Source organism: Bombina bombina, chromosome 6, assembly GCF_027579735.1.
Source record: "Bombina bombina isolate aBomBom1 chromosome 6, aBomBom1.pri, whole genome shotgun sequence".
Lineage (NCBI taxonomy): Eukaryota > Metazoa > Chordata > Amphibia > Anura > Bombinatoridae > Bombina > Bombina bombina.
The window spans coordinates 1,041,306,031-1,041,323,121 of NC_069504.1; the positions used below are offsets into that span (position 1 = coordinate 1,041,306,031).

At 38.1% G+C, this 17,091-nt stretch overlaps 1 protein-coding gene across 1 annotated transcript in view; it reads right to left on the reverse strand.

The window, feature by feature from the left end:
- The window catches only part of LOC128664108 (potassium voltage-gated channel subfamily KQT member 1-like), a 327,070-nt gene that overhangs the window by 104,072 nt on the left and 205,907 nt on the right, over positions 1-17,091 (reverse strand). The window contains exons 12-13 of the mRNA XM_053718799.1: positions 16,121-16,180; positions 6,620-6,734 (exon numbers count right to left, since the gene is read on the reverse strand). Of these exons, the coding sequence (XP_053574774.1) occupies positions 6,620-6,734; positions 16,121-16,180 (175 nt within the window). The remainder of the gene's footprint in view (positions 1-6,619; positions 6,735-16,120; positions 16,181-17,091) is intronic.

Below are 17,091 nucleotides of genomic sequence, written 5' to 3' on the forward strand. Positions count from 1 at the left end.
CACATTTGAGTATATGGAGACACATATAGCAATGCAAGTGTAACGAGTGTGAGAAATAGATGGAAGATACAGTGAGCACATTTGAGTCACATATAGCAATGCAAGTGTAACGAGTGTGAGAAATAGATGGAAGATACAGTGAGCACATTTGAGTCACATATAGCAATGCAAGTGTAACGAGTGTGAGAAATAGATGGAAGATACAGTAAGCACATTTGAGTATATGGAGACACATATAGCAATGCAAGTGTAACGAGTGTGAGAAATAGATGGAAGATACAGTTAGCACATTTGAGTATATGGAGACACTTATAGCAATGCAAGTGTAACGAGTGTGAGACATAGATGGAAGATACAGTAAGCACATTTGAGTATATGGAGACACATATAGCAATGCAAGTGTAACGAGTGTGAGACATAGATGGAAGATACAGTAAGCACATTTGAGCATATGGAGACACATATAGCAATGCAAGTATAACGAGTGTGAGAAATAGATGGAAGATACAGTAAGCACATTTGAGTATATGGAGACACATATAGCAATGCAAGTGTAACGAGTGTGAGACATAGATGGAAGATACAGTAAGCACATTTGAGTATATGGAGACACATATAGCAATGCAAGTGTAACGAGTGTGAGAAACAGATGGAAGATATAGTGAGCACATTTGAGTATATGGAGACACATATAGCAATGCAAGTGTAACGAGTGTGAGAAACAGATGGAAGATACAGTAAGCACATTTGAGTATATGGAGACACATATAGCAATGCAAGTGTAACGAGTGTGAGACATAGATGGAAGATACAGTAAGCACATTTGAGTATATGGAGACACATATAGCAATGCAAGTGTAACGAGTGTGAGAAATAGATGGAAGATACAGTGAGCACATTTGAGTCACATATAGAAATGCAAGTGTAACGAGTGTGAGAAATAGATGGAAGATACAGTTAGCACATTTGAGTATAAGGAGACACATATAGCAATGCAAGTGTAACGAGTGTGAGAAATAGATGGAAGATACAGTTAGCACATTTGAGTATAAGGAGACACATATAGCAATGCAAGTGTAACGAGTGTGAGAAATAGATGGAAGATACAGTGAGCACATTTGAGTATATGGAGACACATACATATAGCAATGCAAGTGTAACGAGTCTGAGAAATAGATGGAAGATACAGTGAGCACATTTGAGTATAAGGAGACACATATAGCAATGCAAGTGTAACAAGTGGGAGAAACAGATGGAAGATACAGTGAGCACATTTGAGTCACATATAGCAATGCAAGTGTAACGAGTGTGAGAAACAGATGGAAGATACAGTTAGCACATTTGAGTATATGGAGACACATATAGCAATGCAAGTGTAACGAGTGTGAGAAATAGATGGAAGATACAGTTAGCACATTTGAGTATATGGAGACACATATAGCAATGCAAGTGTAACGAGTGTGAGAAATAGATGGAAGATACAGTGAGCACATTTGAGTATATGGAGACACATATAGCAATGCAAGTGTAACGAGTGTGAGAAATAGATGGAAGATACAGTGAGCACATTTGAGTATATGGAGACACATATAGCAATGCAAGTGTAACGAGTGTGAGAAACAGATGGAAGATACAGTGAGATAACAAGGAGACACAAAATAAAATGCAAATGCAACGATGGAAAATATAGTGATCTGACGTGAACATGCAAATGGCCCAGCGACCTAAAACTCTCTGCTCTGGAAATATGATCTAAGGAGTCTCATCAGTACTGTGAGGTCCCTGAAAGAATTTTAGAAAGGCAAATCTTACCTTGTGAACTGGTTATCTCGTTATAATGGGTTCTGTGTAGAAGAGAATCTCTGTTCTGGCCTAATAATCTAAAGCTCCCTGCCCTGGCGAGATTATATAAGAAGTCTCGTCGGCACTGTGAGGTTCGTCAAAGAATTTTAGAAAGGCAAATTTTAGTTTGAGAGCTGTTTATATAACTATGCAGTTTTTTTTGGAGGTGTCACAAGTGGGAGGAGCTGCAGCAGGATGCTCTCTGTAGGCGCTCGAGTGTGCTGACACTTTTGACGCCACTTTAACCCAGGGCCTAGGTTCACTAAAATGCAGGTCGATTTTAGCCCCATGCTCCTGCATGTAAGGCATGTGATTGCACTGTTTATTACATTGCTGCTGGGATATAATACAACGCCGGACGAAACTGTTTCAGCTTCAGAGCTTATCTTTCACACTGGAGCTATCATACAGTGCGCTCTTATTGGGTGCTCACGTGCGCTGTGACACGGATTTACACCATTTTTTGGGTTTCAGAGCAGGTGGATAGGGTTATGGAGCAGCGGTCTTTGTGACGGCTGCTTCATAACTGCTGTTTCTGGCGAGCATGCAGGCTCGCCAGAAACACGGGCCCTCAAGCTCCATTTGGAGCTTGATAGATAGGTCCCAATCCACGTTTCTCTATGTATGTATATGTATCTCAATGTAAAATCCCTGCGTCAGCTTTTTTTTCTAAAACCAAGATCTCCTATCTTTGAGCCCTTATAACTTTGATATAAGGTCTGTGTGCAGAGCGCCTAAATAAAAGACTTAAGATTCTGAACGTATATTCAAATGTGTATTAGACCTTGTGTAGTCCTGAATTACTGGTGAACAGCAGGGGGAATTTACATCAAATAAACTAAAATCAGGGATCCATGATTATATTAAAAAACAATAAAACAATAAGAATAGAATGCAGATAAGACGCCAGTGGGCAGACCAATCAAGCAGCGTATTTGTTTCAAATTCTAAATTCACCACATCTTGTTGTTGGTAACAGGCTAGCTACAATATCTTCAATATAATATGTGACTCCTATAGGTTAACCTTGTAAATAAAGTGGCGAATATAACAAGGGATATGAACAGTTAAATCAATGCTCCAAAAGGTAAATTAAACAATGATGTGCTGAATACTGTCCAAAAAAGGCAACAATAAAATGCAACAATGAAAATGATGTGCTGAATAGTTTCCAAAAGATGCAACAATGGGAAATATTAGTCAGTAAAAAATAAACTTAGTGAAAAAGTGAAAAATGCCAAACTTGTTTCCATGGTGGTGAGAATCCATGTGGTAGATCCCAATGGTCTCTAGAATTCCTCACTAAACTTCCTGGGGTGTCCTGTGGAATTTAAAATCGATAGTGTAGATGGTTTCAAAAACAATGTAGATATTAGAAATATGCTTACCAGCTAGTAGTCAAAATCAAGCCAAAACGCGTTGACTACTAGCTGGTAAGCATATTTCTAATAGCTACATTAGTGTTGATATGACTTCATTAAAGTACAGCGTATCATGTCCGCCAGACATCGCTGAATGCGGACAGCACAAGTAGTTCTAGTGAACTGCTAGTGAAATACCGCCCCCTGCAGATTCGCGGCTAATCTGGTGTCAGCCCGATTGTATAGGATCGGGTGGATTGCTGTCCGCCGCCTTACAGGTGGCTTATGAGTTAAGGAGCAGCAGTCTATAGACTGCTGCTTCTTAACTCCTGTTTCCGGCGAGCCTGAAGGCTCGCACTGAAACAGGGTGAATTGGCCCAATTTGACCAATAATAAATTGACCCCCATGTGTTCTTTGTAATTTATGTGAAACATTTTTGTTGCGGAAAAGCATTAACTACAGCTGTTCGAGTGCGGAAAGGATTGTTGCGTAAAAAGTGAATGCGCGCACACAATCGTGATTATTCAAGACCTGCGCAATAGAAATTGATTGCGGAAAGACCACATCATGTGCAGTAAACTTATAATGTGCTACTTGTAATCTTTCTGTAAATCAGTGATCACTTTTACAAAAAGCATTTGTGCCAATACATGTATACAGAAAATATGTTTCAATTCAAAGATGTAATTCATCTATGAGCATTTACATTTTGACCATAATGTCCCGTTAAAATACATATTATTTTAATGCATGTGTAACAAGTAAGAGCACACAGACAAACTGAACAAAGCAAGCATGACAAACGTACACAGTGGCAGGGAAGCACTTGGATAAAAAAAAAATCATTAAGAGTGAAACAAAATAGCATCAGAATGTACCTACACATGAACGCTCTCACAGCAAACACAGCGGCTTTTTGTGTAAATCTGGTAACTAAAATAGCACTGGTGCAAACAATGTTATATATCTGTATCATCACAATGGCTGCAATTGTTCTTAATGCACTGTAGTTAAACCTTAAAGGAACATGAAAGTCAAAATTTAACTTTTATTTTTTAAATAGAGCATATCCTTTTAGTAGACTTTCCCAATTATCAAATTTTCATCCAGTGTACTTAAAAATTACGATTTACGCTGTGAATATTTAATACGATTTATTCCTGTGTAATTCACATACAAAGTTTTTACGATTTTTTTCTACACCTTAACAATACAACTTTTTCCTTTGTATTTTTGTGTGAATGGTTCAATTATTAGTTTTGAATGATTATTAAAATACAAATTTTATTGTGTACTTTTGTAATGTATGAAACTCCTCCCAATACCAAAATGCAGTATGCGAGACACCCTATTTTCAGGGTAAAAAGTGGCTTTTGAGAATTCCATCAGGAAACAGAAGCATTCTTTGACCCCTTCACTACCGGGAATATCAGAGAAAAACTTGCCCAAAGTACCAGAGAATTTTTAGCATTGCTATCACTCTGATTAAACAGAAACAGAACTTGATTTTTGATTTACCTATGAAAACTATATATATTTAAAGTAGACAACCCAAGGTATTGATCTAGGCCCATTTTGGTATATTTGATGCCACAGTTTTCACAAACTTTGAATTTTTTTACTGAAATTATTTACAAACAACTACTGCACTCATATGACCAACTGTTATAAAAGCTTCCCTGGGATCACTAATTGCAGCTGCGCACCTTACCTGAAATTCCTGGAAGTTAAGGGGTTAATCAACTAGCTTCTAAGGCTAATTTTTGATGCAGAGTAGAGAATACCCTCCCACCTAACACCTCCCTCTCCCTGATCCCTCCCAAACAGCTCTCTTCCCTCCCTCACCCCCCAATGGTCACCACCATCTTAGGTACTGGCAGAAAGTCTGCCAGTATGCAGTTTAGTTTTTTTTTTCTCAAAGTGTAGTGATCCCTCCTCAACCCCACCTCCTTAATCCCCCCAAAGAGCTCTATAACCCTCCCCGCAACTTAGCTGTCTGCCAGCACCCAGTTTATATGTTTTTGATTATTTATTTTATTTATTAATTCAAATATGTTTCTGTAGCGTAGTGGTGCCCTCTACCTTCTCAATCCCTACGATCATTAGTGAGGGTGCCTTCACACTTCCAATTCCCCTTTTCTGTATTGTAGCTAGTTCCCATCCCTCCCTCTCCTTTCAAAACATTTTCTGTAGCATAGGGCCCCTCCCTTCCACTCCAACCCCTCCCTCCCCCCTCCGCCTCTATGCTGCACACCGCCTCCAACAGCACAAGAAGTTGATCATTACAGACGGAGACACACGCAGTGTCACTGTCTGTAACTATCAGGCATCTGACTTCATATGGAACCAGAGCACTGATCATGCTCATGTTCCATATGCAGACAGATGCCTGAAGCTCAGGAACTCCAGCTCTTGGATGTAAGTCCTTTTTTTAGGTTAAGGGGTTACTAATCTTGCCAACCCAGAGACCTTTAGATCATTGGGCCCTGATGTTGGATAATCTTACTTTTTTTAAAAGTTAAAAAGTATTGACCAGCACAGAAGGTGAACCACACAAGCAATCAAAATACGGAGGTTCCCCCAAAGAGCCTCAGAATAAAACTAGTTTGAAAAAAAAAAAAAAAGAGGATTGCGCAAGAAGATGCTTAAGGTGGCAAGTGTAAAGAAATACCCGTATTAAAATATGTTTGTCTATGTATACCACAAAAACTGAATACAAATAATAAGCTTGAAAAAGAAATTGAAACACGTTGCTCGGAACGATAGTGCTTCCATAGTGAGGCACACCTGTCCTAATTATCTCACTATCTTTCACCTATATAATTTTAGTAAATCATATACTTGCTTATTTTTGATTAATTTGTCTTAAAAAGTGTGTTTTTAATATATCACTCTGGACTTTGTTACCCTTGTAGATATTATTTATTATTATTATTATTATTATTATTTTTATTTAATTTTTGTGATATACATAGACAAAGATATTTTAATACGGGTACTTCTTTACACTTGCCACCTTAAGCATCTTCTTGCGCAATCAACTTCTCTTTTTTTTTTTTATCTTACTTTTTTGCTGTATCTTAAACCAGTGGATAGGGTTTCTACCAGTTGCAAGTTGGCCCAATGTGTTTGTGTATATAAAGCTAGAGACACCATGCACACACACACATATACATAACATGCAGAGACACACTCTCACCTGCTCATGGTGCTGTAAGGGGAGACAAATAACTGCTGTTATGAACATAAGGGTGACAAAAACAGTGGATCAAACATAGAAAAGAGGCAGACAAAATTGAGAAATTATCCATGTGGGATGGAGAGACAAAGGGGATTCTGATAATGAGATGATAGAAATATATTCTCAATGCATGCTCCCTGGTATACTACTCTAAGCGTAAAGAAGAATCCTTACTGGGTCACATCTGTCGCTGCTGGCAATGGACTCTCCTCACTCATTGCGTCCATGTCATCTGCATAACTGTTTGTACTGGATATGTCATGAAAAGAGTCTTCCTGGCGGCTTTTTCCTGCAGAAGTGAAACAGGCAAATATGGTTTAAAACAAAATGTCATGAATGGAACTTTTCACTGTAGAAAGGGTTAAACAATAGAGATTTAATTCCAGATCTATAAAATGCTAACTACTGCAATGTATGTAGCTTTAATAGCAATAGCGACAGAACAAATTCATTAGAATTTTATAGTCAAGAACCAAAACCTCCAAATCAGACACAAGTTAAAGGGACATCATACCCAAATGTTGAACAATGCACAAGGTTTCACAGGTATATTCCTTGTATATATAGGGAGGCAGTTAACATCTTTATGGAAAACAGGGATATTTTTAATCTCAACATTTCTTCAGTAGTCCATTGTAAAGGGACTTTACTTTTCCAAACAGTATGCTAGTCCCAGGAATTGCAAGGAACCAGACACTGTCACTTTATTTTCCTCCTCGGTTTATGGTGGTTTATGATAAAATATCATGAGATTCTGGTGAAATCCCATGACATCTCTGCAACGCAAAGTGTGAATTTAGCACTGATGAAGCTGATTGGCTGATGAAATATTCATGTGATATTTTCTTGTCAGCTTATGACTATAATTTATCTATACTTAATCCATAAAAATCAGCAATAACTGCCTCTATATATATATATATATATATATATATATATATATATATATATATATATATATATATATATATATATATATATATATATATATTTACCATGATAATTGATTCCTGGACAGGTCTGTTAATCCGCATTGCTTTTATATATGTTTTAGGCCTATTTGTTATAACAGACTGCTTATTCGTTACATGTTAATGAATTTGTACACATCTTTTTGTGATTTTAATATTAACTATTATATTTAAATATCTCTCTTATTGTCTCTGTCTATACCTGGTTATTTTAAACTTTCTTTATGAGTAAGATAGTAACCTAGAACAGGATCTCACTAATTACAAATCCAACCTTATTATTTATTTGTTTTTAAATAAGGCACTCTCACTTGTGTGTTTATTAACCCCTTCCTGCTGGGGCAAGTCGGTATCACATATTCAGCACAAGGACTTACGCTGCGAAAATGGAGACATTTTACTCCATTTTCACATTGCTACACATAGGCAGGAGCAGCAAGCCTTGCACTGAAAATGTGAGCACCATAACTCCCTGAAAATAATAACAAACACCTAACGCATGCGCAATATCTATCTACCTGTCAACCGCAAACCCCCACCGCAATAACTAATTTGCGGCTAGATTACGAGTTTTGCGTTATGAGTGAAAAAACCTCATAACGCTGCTTTTTCACTACCGCTGCTATTACGAGTCTTGCAGGTATATCTGTACCGCACACTTTTTTGGCCGTAACGCAACGTAACTACCGAAGCTTTAAAAAGTCCTTTTCAATTAGACTTTTACAGCACCGGAATCACGAGTTTGCCTGTCCGGCCAAAAAGTGAGCAGTACAGCCCATACCGTCAAGATCCGTACCGTAAACTGAAAGTCAGTATTTATGAGTTTTATGCTACAAAGCCGTAACATACAACTCAAAACTAAAGTGCTAAAAAGTACACTAACACCCATAAACTACCTATTACCCCTAAACCGAGGCCTTCCCGCATCGCAAACACTAAAATAATTATTAACCCCTAATCTGCCGCTCCGGACATCACCACCACTATAATAAACATATTAACCCCTAAACCTGCCTCACTCCCACATTGTAAACACTAGTTAAATATTATTAACCCCTAATCTGCCGTCCCTAACATTGCCGCAACTTACATTATTGTTATTAACCTCTAATCTGCTGCCCCCAAAATCGCTGCCACTATACTAAAGTTATTAACCCCTAAACCTAACCCTAAGTCTAACCCTAACACCCACTAACTTTAATATAATTAAAATAAATCTAAATAAAAATTACTATTATTAACTAAATAATTCCTATTTAAAACTAAATACTTACCTGTAAAATAAACCCTAAGCTAGCTACAATATAATTAATAGTTACATTGTAGCTATCTTAGGTTTTATTTTTAATTCACAGCTAAGTTTGTATTTATTTTAACTAGGTAGACTAGTTAGTAAATAGTTATTAAAGTGATGGTAAATTTGCCTCCATAACTTTACATATTCTGAAAGCTCTTGTCATTACTAGCATATTGATCTGCTTATTTTTTTCAAAACTCAATTAAACTTCTAAAAATCAGCATTTTTTTCAGGCTCCGTTACCTGATTCAATGCAGCCCCTGTCAGAGATTTCCTGAGTGTAGTATTTGATTGGCATCTCTTTCAGCCAATAGGAGCCTCACCATGCGCCCCATGGATTTTACTCACAGCACGCTTCCGTGCTTGTAACTCTGCCTGGAAGTGCAACTGCGCATGCGCAACTCAATACGCTATTTGCGCAACTAAAACAGTGAGGCTGCTAACGGGTACAAGTATTTAGTTGCGCGTATAGCGTATTGAGTTGCGCATGCGCAGTTGCACTTCCAGGCAGAGTTACAAGCACGGGAGCGTGCTGTGAGTAAAATCCATGGGGCGCATGGTGAGGCTCCTATTGACTGAAAGAGATGCCAATCAAATACTACACTCAGGAAATCTCTGACAGGGGCTGCATTGAATCAGGTAACGGAGCCTGAAAAAAACGCTGATTTTTAGAAGTTTAATTGAGTTTTGAAAAAAATAAGCAGATCAATATGCTAGTAATGACAAGAGCTTTCAGAATATGTAAAGTTATGGAGGCAAATTTACCATCACTTTAACTACCTAGCTAAAATAAATACAAATTTACCTGTAAAATAAAACCTAACCTGCCTCACACTAACATCTAACATTACACTACAATTAAATCAATTACAATAATTAAATACAATTAACTAAATTACTAAAAAAAAAACAAAACACTAAATTACACAAAATAAAAAAGAAATGATCAAATATTTAAACTAATTACACCTAATCTAATAGCCCTATCAAAATAAAAAAGCCCCTCCAAAATAAAAAAAACCCTAGCCTAAACTAAACTGCCAATAGTCCTTAAAAGGGCCTTTTGCGGGGCATTGCCCCAAAGAAATCAGCTCTTTTACCTGTAATAAAATAATACAAACAACCCCCTACAGTAAAACCCACCACCCACACAACCAACCCCCCCAAATAAAATCCTATCTAAAAAACCTAAGCTCCCCATTGCACTGAAAAGGGCATTTGGATGGGCATTGCCCTTAAAAGGACATTTAGCCCTTTTTCAGCCCAAACCCTAAGCTAAAAATAAAACCCACCCAATAAACCCTTAAAAAAACCTAACACTAACCCCTGAAGATCCACTTACAGTTTTTGAAGACCGGACATCCATCCTCAACGAAGCCAGGAGAAGTCTTCATCCAAGCGGCAAGAAGTCTTAATGAAGCCGGGAGAAGAATTCATCCAAGAGGCAAGAAGTGGTCCTCCAGACGGGCAGAAGTCTTCATCCAGACGGCATCTTCTATCTTCATCCTTCCGACGCGGAGCGGCTCCATCTTCAAGACATCCGGCGGGGAGCATCCTCTTCTGTCGATGGATCTTCAAGAATGAATTCTCCTTTAAATGACGTCATCCAAGATGGTGTCCCTTGAATTCCGATTGGCTGATAGAATTCTATCAGCCAATCGGAATTAAAGGTGAAAAAATCCTATTGGCTGATGCAATCAACCAATAGGATTGAGCTTGCATTCTATTGGCTGATTGGAACAGCCAATAGAATGCAAGCTCAATCCTATTGGCTGATTGGATCAGCCAATAGGATTGAAGCTAAATCCTATTGGCTGATTGCATCAGCCTATAGGATTTTTTCACCTTTAATTCCGATTGGCTGATAGAATTCTATCAGCCAATCGGAATTCAAGGGACACCATCTTGGATGACGTCAGTTAAAGGAGAATTCATTCTTGAAGATCCATCGACAGAAGAGGATGCTTCGCGCAGGATGTCTTGAAGATGTAGCCACTCCGAGTCGGAAGGATGAAGATAGAAGATGCCGTCTGGATGAAGACTTCTGCCCATCTGGAGGACCACTTCTTGCCGCTTGGATGAAGACTTCTCCCGGCTTCGTTGAGGACTTTTTGCCGCTTGAATGAAGACTTCTCCCGGCTTCATTGAGGATGGATGTCCGGTCTTCAAAAACTGTAAGTGGATCTTCGGGGGTTAGTGTTAGGTTTTTTTAAGGGTTTACTGGGTGGGTTTAATTTTTAGCATAGGGTTTGGGCTGAAAAAGAGCTAAATGTCCTTTTAAGGGCAATGCCCATCCAAATGCCCTTTTCAGGGCAATGGGGAGCTTAGGTTTTTTTAGATAGGATTTAATTTGGGGGGGTTGGTTGGTTGTGTGGGTGGTGGGTTTTACTGTTGGGGGGTTGTTTGTATTATTTTTTTACAGGTAAAAGAGCTGATTTCTTTGGGGCAATGCCCCGCAAAAGGCCCTTTTAAGGGCTATTGGCAGTTTAGTTTAGGCTAGGGTTTTTTTTTTATTTTGGGGGGGCTTTTTTTATTTTGATAGGGCTATTAGATTAGGTGTAATTAGTTTAAATATTTGATCATTTCTTTTTTATTTTGTGTAATTTAGTGTTTTGTTTTTTTTGTAATTTAGTTAATTGTATTTAATTAATGTAATTTATTTAATTGTAGTGTAAGGTTAGGTGTTAGTGTAAGACAGGTTAGGTTTTATTTTACAGGTAAATTTGTATTTATTTTAACTAGGTAGCTAGTAAACAGTTAATAACTATTTAGTAACTAGTCTACCTAGTTGAAATAAATACAAACTTAGCTGTAAAATAAAAATAAAACCTAAGATAGCTACAATATAACTGTTAGTTATATTGTAGATAGCTTAGGGTTTATTTTACAGGTAAGTATTTAGTTTTAAATAGGAATTATTTAGTTAATGATAGTAATTTTCATTTAGATTTATATTAATTATATTAAAGTTAGTGGGTGTTAGGGTTAGGGTTAGACTTAGGGTTAGGTTTAGGGGTTAATAACTTTAGTATCGTGGCGGCGATGTTGGGGCAGCAGATTAGGGGTTAATAAGTGTAGGTAGGTAGCGACGACATTGGGGGCGGCAGATTTGGGGTTAATAAGTGTAATGTAGGTGGCGGCGATGTTAGGGGCGGTAGATTAGGGGTTAATAAGTGTAGGTGGGTGGCAGCAACATTGGGGGCGGCAGATTAGAGGTTAAAAAGTGTAGGTAGGTGGCGGCGATGCCGGGGGTGGCAACTTAGGGGTTAATAAGTGTAATGTAGGTGTCGGCGATGTCGGGGGTGGCAGATTGGGGGTGTTTAGATACAACTAACAAGTAATTGTAAATAGACTTACAAGTAAGAGTAGGTAACTTAAATCTGTGAGGAAAATTCCACCAATGCCCTCGCAAAATCAGAGCTAGATTGTTTATAGTTAGAAAAAATGTTTTTCCATTCATACACTAAAGTTTATTAAAGTCAAAATTTTTAACCACACATACATTTAGCAAGAGCTAAAAATTAAAAACACTGCACCTAAGTTGAGCTGTGATTTTAAATTAGTCTGAAGTCAGTATCAAAGGTATCTGGCAGCAAAATTATAGATATAGGCTAAGCCCTTACAATCCGAGGGCTAAATTAAGTTTAAATTTTTACCAAATATTAAAGCTGCATTATACCAGACCAACAAAGGTGAGCAAGTTAAAAAGAGGGGAAAGACAGAGCTTATCCCAGAGGACCCCTGACGTACGTTTCTGAGGAAGCGTTTTTTGTGAAACGTACGTCAGGGGTCCTCTGGGATAAGCTCTGTCTTTCCCCTCTTTTTAACTTGCTCACCTTTGTTGGTCTGGTATAATGCAGCTTTAATATTTGGTAAAAATTTAAACTTAATTTAGCCCTCGGATTGTAAGGGCTTAGCCTATATCTATAATTTTGCTGCCAGATACCTTTGATACTGACTTCAGACTAATTTAAAATCACAGCTCAACTTAGGTGCAGTGTTTTTAATTTTTAGCTCTTGCTAAATGTATGTGTGGTTAAAAATTTTGACTTTAATAAACTTTAGTGTATGAATGGAAAAACATTTTTTCTAACTATAAACAATCTAGCTCTGATTTTGCGAGGGCATTGGTGGAATTTTCCTCACAGATTTAAGTTACCTACTCTTACTTGTAAGTCTATTTACAATTAATTGTTAGTTGTATCTTGCCCATAACTTTAAATCTGTGACAGGAGGTATCAGTGGTTAGGAGATTATAAAACTCAAATTGGGCCATTCGCCCTTAACTACTGAATCTCTTGTGTATAATATACTCTGCCCCACCCCCACCTTCTCTCACTTTAAACTGGGGGTGTTTAGACTCAGGGTTTATGTTAGGGTGTTAGGTGTAAACATAGATTTTGTTTCCCCATATAAATCAATGGGGCTGCGTTACAGAGCTTTATGCTCCTTTATTGCAGGTGTTAGGCTTTTTTTCAGCCGGCTCTCCCCATTGATGTCTATGGGGAAATTGTGCACGAGCATGTAAAACCAGCTCAAAGCAGCGCTGGTATTTGAGTGCGGTGTGGAGCTCAATTTTGCTCAACGCTGCAATATTGCCTGCTAACGCCGGGTTTTTGCAAACCTGTAATAGCAGCACTATAGGGAGGTGAACGGAGGAAATAACTTGCAAGTTATCACCTGAGCCGCTCATAACGCCAAACTAGTAATCTAGCCGAAAGTATATTAACCCCTAATACGCCAACCCCCACATCGCAAAACATCTAATTAACCTATTAACCCCAAATCCACTAACCCCCCACAACGCTATATACCTAATAAAGTGATTAACCCCTAAACCACCATCACTCCACAATGCAATATACCTTAATAAACTATTAACCCCCTAATCCACCAATTACCCACATCGCAAAATACCTATTAAAACTATTAACCCCTAAACCGCCATCCACCACCAACGAAATAAACTTAATTAACCTATTAACTCCTAATCCGCCAACCCCCCACAACGCAAATAACTAATTAAATTACTAAGGCCACTAACCTAACACCCCCTAAATTAACCCCAGTTACATTAAATTAAAAAATACTAATTTACAATTAAAATAAAAAAACTAACATTACTTTAAAAATAAAAAATACTAAAATTAAATTAATCTAAAATTACAAAAAATAAAAAGCCTAACATTACATAAAATAATAAACCAAATTATCAAAAATAAAAAAATGTAATCCTAATCCCTATGAAAATAAAAAAGCCTCCCCCAAAATAAAAAAACCTTCTAATCTAATCTAAACTACCAATAGCCCTTAAAAGGGCCTTTTGTAGGGAATTGCCCTAAGTTAAACAACTCTTTTACCTCTAAAAAATACTAAATCCCCCCTAACAGTAAAACCCCCCACCCACCAAACCCCAGAAATTAAAAAAACCTAACACTAAAAAAAAACCTAAACTACCCATTGCCTCTAAGAAATAAGTCTAAATCTAACCCCCAAATAGGAACTCACGGTTCCTGAAGTCTGACAGTGAAGTCTTCTTCCAGGCGGTGAAGTCTTCTTCCAAGCGGCTGATATCTTTTTCCAAGAAGGGCCAGGGACCTCTTCTTTCTTCATCCAGGACCAAGCCGGCTTGGAGCAGAGATGACCACGGACCAGGACCGGCGACCGTGGAGGATCCTCTTCATACGATCGCCGCCGTACACTGACTATTGAATGCAAGGTACCCGTTTAAATATGGGTACCTTGCATTCCTATTGGCTGAAAAATTTCAAATCAGCCAATAGGAATAGAGCTACTCAAATCCTATTTGCTGATTTTAATTAGTCAATAGGATTTCAGTAGCTCAAATCCTATTGGCTCATTTAAATAAGCCAATAGGATTTGAGTAGCTCTCATAATATTGGATGATTTAAATTTTTTCAGCCAATAGGAATGCAAAGTACGCCATATTTAAACCTGTACCTTGCATTCAATAGTCAGTGTACGGCGGCAATCATATGAAGAGGATCCTCCACGCTCCATGGCTCCGCGGTCGTCGGTCCTGGTCCTCGGTCATTTTTACTACACACCGGCTTGGTCCGGGATGAAGAAAGAAGAGGTCCCCGTTTGGAAGAAGATGTCAGCCACTTGGAAGAAGACTTCACCGCCTGGAAGAAGACCTCACCGCTGGACTTCAGAAAATGTGAGTATCTATTTGGGGGTTAGATTTAGGCTTATTTTTATTTATTTTTTAGATTAGGGATTTCATGGGCGCTTGTAAAAGGGGTAATGGGTAGTTTAGGTTTTTTTAGTGTTAGGCTTTTTTTATTTTGGGGGGTTTGGTGGGTGGGGGGTTTTACAGTTAGGGGGGGACTTAGTATTTTTTAGAGGTAAAAGAGCTGCTTAAGTTAGGGCAATGCCATACAAAAGGCCCTTTTAAGGGCTATTGGTAGTTTAGATTAGATTAGGGGGTGTTTTCTTTGGGGGGGTGCTTTTTATTTTCATAGGGATTAGGTTTAATTTTTTATTTTTGATAATTTAGTTTATTATTTTCTGTAATATTAGACTTTTTTACTTTTTGTAATTTTAGATTAATTTAAATTAAGTTTTTTTTATTTTTAAAGTAATGTTAGGTTTTTTATTTTAGTTGTAATTTAGTATTTTTTAATTTTAGGAAATTGGGGTTAATTTAGTGGGTGTTAGGTTAGGGGGTTTAGTAATTTAATTAGTTATTTGCGTTGTGGGGGTTTGGCGGTTTAGGGGTTAATAGATTTATTAGGTTAATTGCGTTGTGGGGGGTTGGCGGTTTAGGGGTTAATAGATTTATTAGGTTTATTGGTTGTGGGGGTTTGGTGGATTAGGGGTTAATATGTTTATAAATACTTTGCAATGGGGTTGGCATATTAGGGGTTAATAGGTAGATTGCAATGTGGGGGTTTGACGGATTAGGGGTTAATACATTTATTAGTTAGATTGCGTTGTGGGGGTTTGGCAAATTAGGGGTTAATAGTTTAGTTAGATTGCGATGTGAGGGGTTAATACATTTATTATTAGTTCTGATAAGGGGGTGATGGCGGACATAGGGGTTTCATGTGTCGTGTTTATTTTTGGGAGGCAGGATAGACTTTTTTACGGGAGATTTGACATTTTTTTTATTTTCTTAGGCGCCGGCAGTTTCTAAAGTGCCGTACGTCACTGGCGACTCCAGAAATGTGTATTTCCGCACATTTCTCGATATTGCTACTTTATCAGACTTACGGCAGTATATGAAATGCCAGCGGGTTTATTGGATTCCCCGATGTGCAAAGGGAAATTACGGGCGACGTGGGTTTCAGCAGTTACGCTGAAGCCTGAGCCGTATATGTAATCTCGCCCCAGATATAAGCTAGTTGTGTAAAAGTGCAGTTATCTTCATTGAGACTGTTGTACCTTGAGCTGAAAAGCTGCCAGATAAGAATATAGACACAGAAGACCAAGATCGAGGCCGTCCTGCAGTGAGGGACAGAAAAAAAGAGACAGGAAAGAGGATAATGGGCAGAGAAAGGACAGCATTAGACAGGATCAAAGGTAGAATTTTTGATTTATTGTGTGGAAAATCTTTTCATTTAATGAGAGGCTAACACTTTTCAATAGCTTCATTTATTAATCTTGAGACATAAAGCTGTATCAACTTCCTTTAAAAGAACAGTAAAGTCAATGATAAACTTGCATGATTTACAGTAGATAGAACATGCAATTGTATACAATTTTCTAGTTTATTTCTATTATCTAAATTACTTTGTTCTATTGTTGCCCTTTGTTGAAGAATACATCTAGGTGGGCTCAGGAGTGTGCACGCGTCTTTAGTACTCTATGGTAGCATTATTTGCAACAATGTATTAGACTGCTACAAACAATGTTGAAAAACTCTCCTGCCTAAGACCTAGATTTGGAGTTTGGCGTTAGCCGTGAAAACCAGCGTTAGAGGCTCCTAACGCTGGTTTTAGGCTACCGCCGGTATTTGGAGTCACTCAAAATAGGGTCTAACGCTCACTTTTCAGCCGCGACTTTTCCATACCGCAGATCCCCTTACGTCAATTGCGTATCCTATCTTTTCAATGGGATTTTTCTAACTCCGGTATTTAGAGTCGTTTCTGAAGTGAGCGTTAGACATCTAACGACAAAACTCCAGCCGCAGGAAAAAAAGTCAGTAGTTAAGAGCTTTCTGGGCTAACGCCGGTTTATAAAGCTCTTAACTACTGTACTCTAAAGTACACTAACACCCATAAACTACCTATGTACCCCTAAACCGAGGCCCCCCCACATCGCCGACACTCGAATAAATTTTTTAACCCCTAATCTGCCGACCGCCACCTACGTTATCCTTATGTACCCCTAATCTGCTCCCCCTAACACCGCCG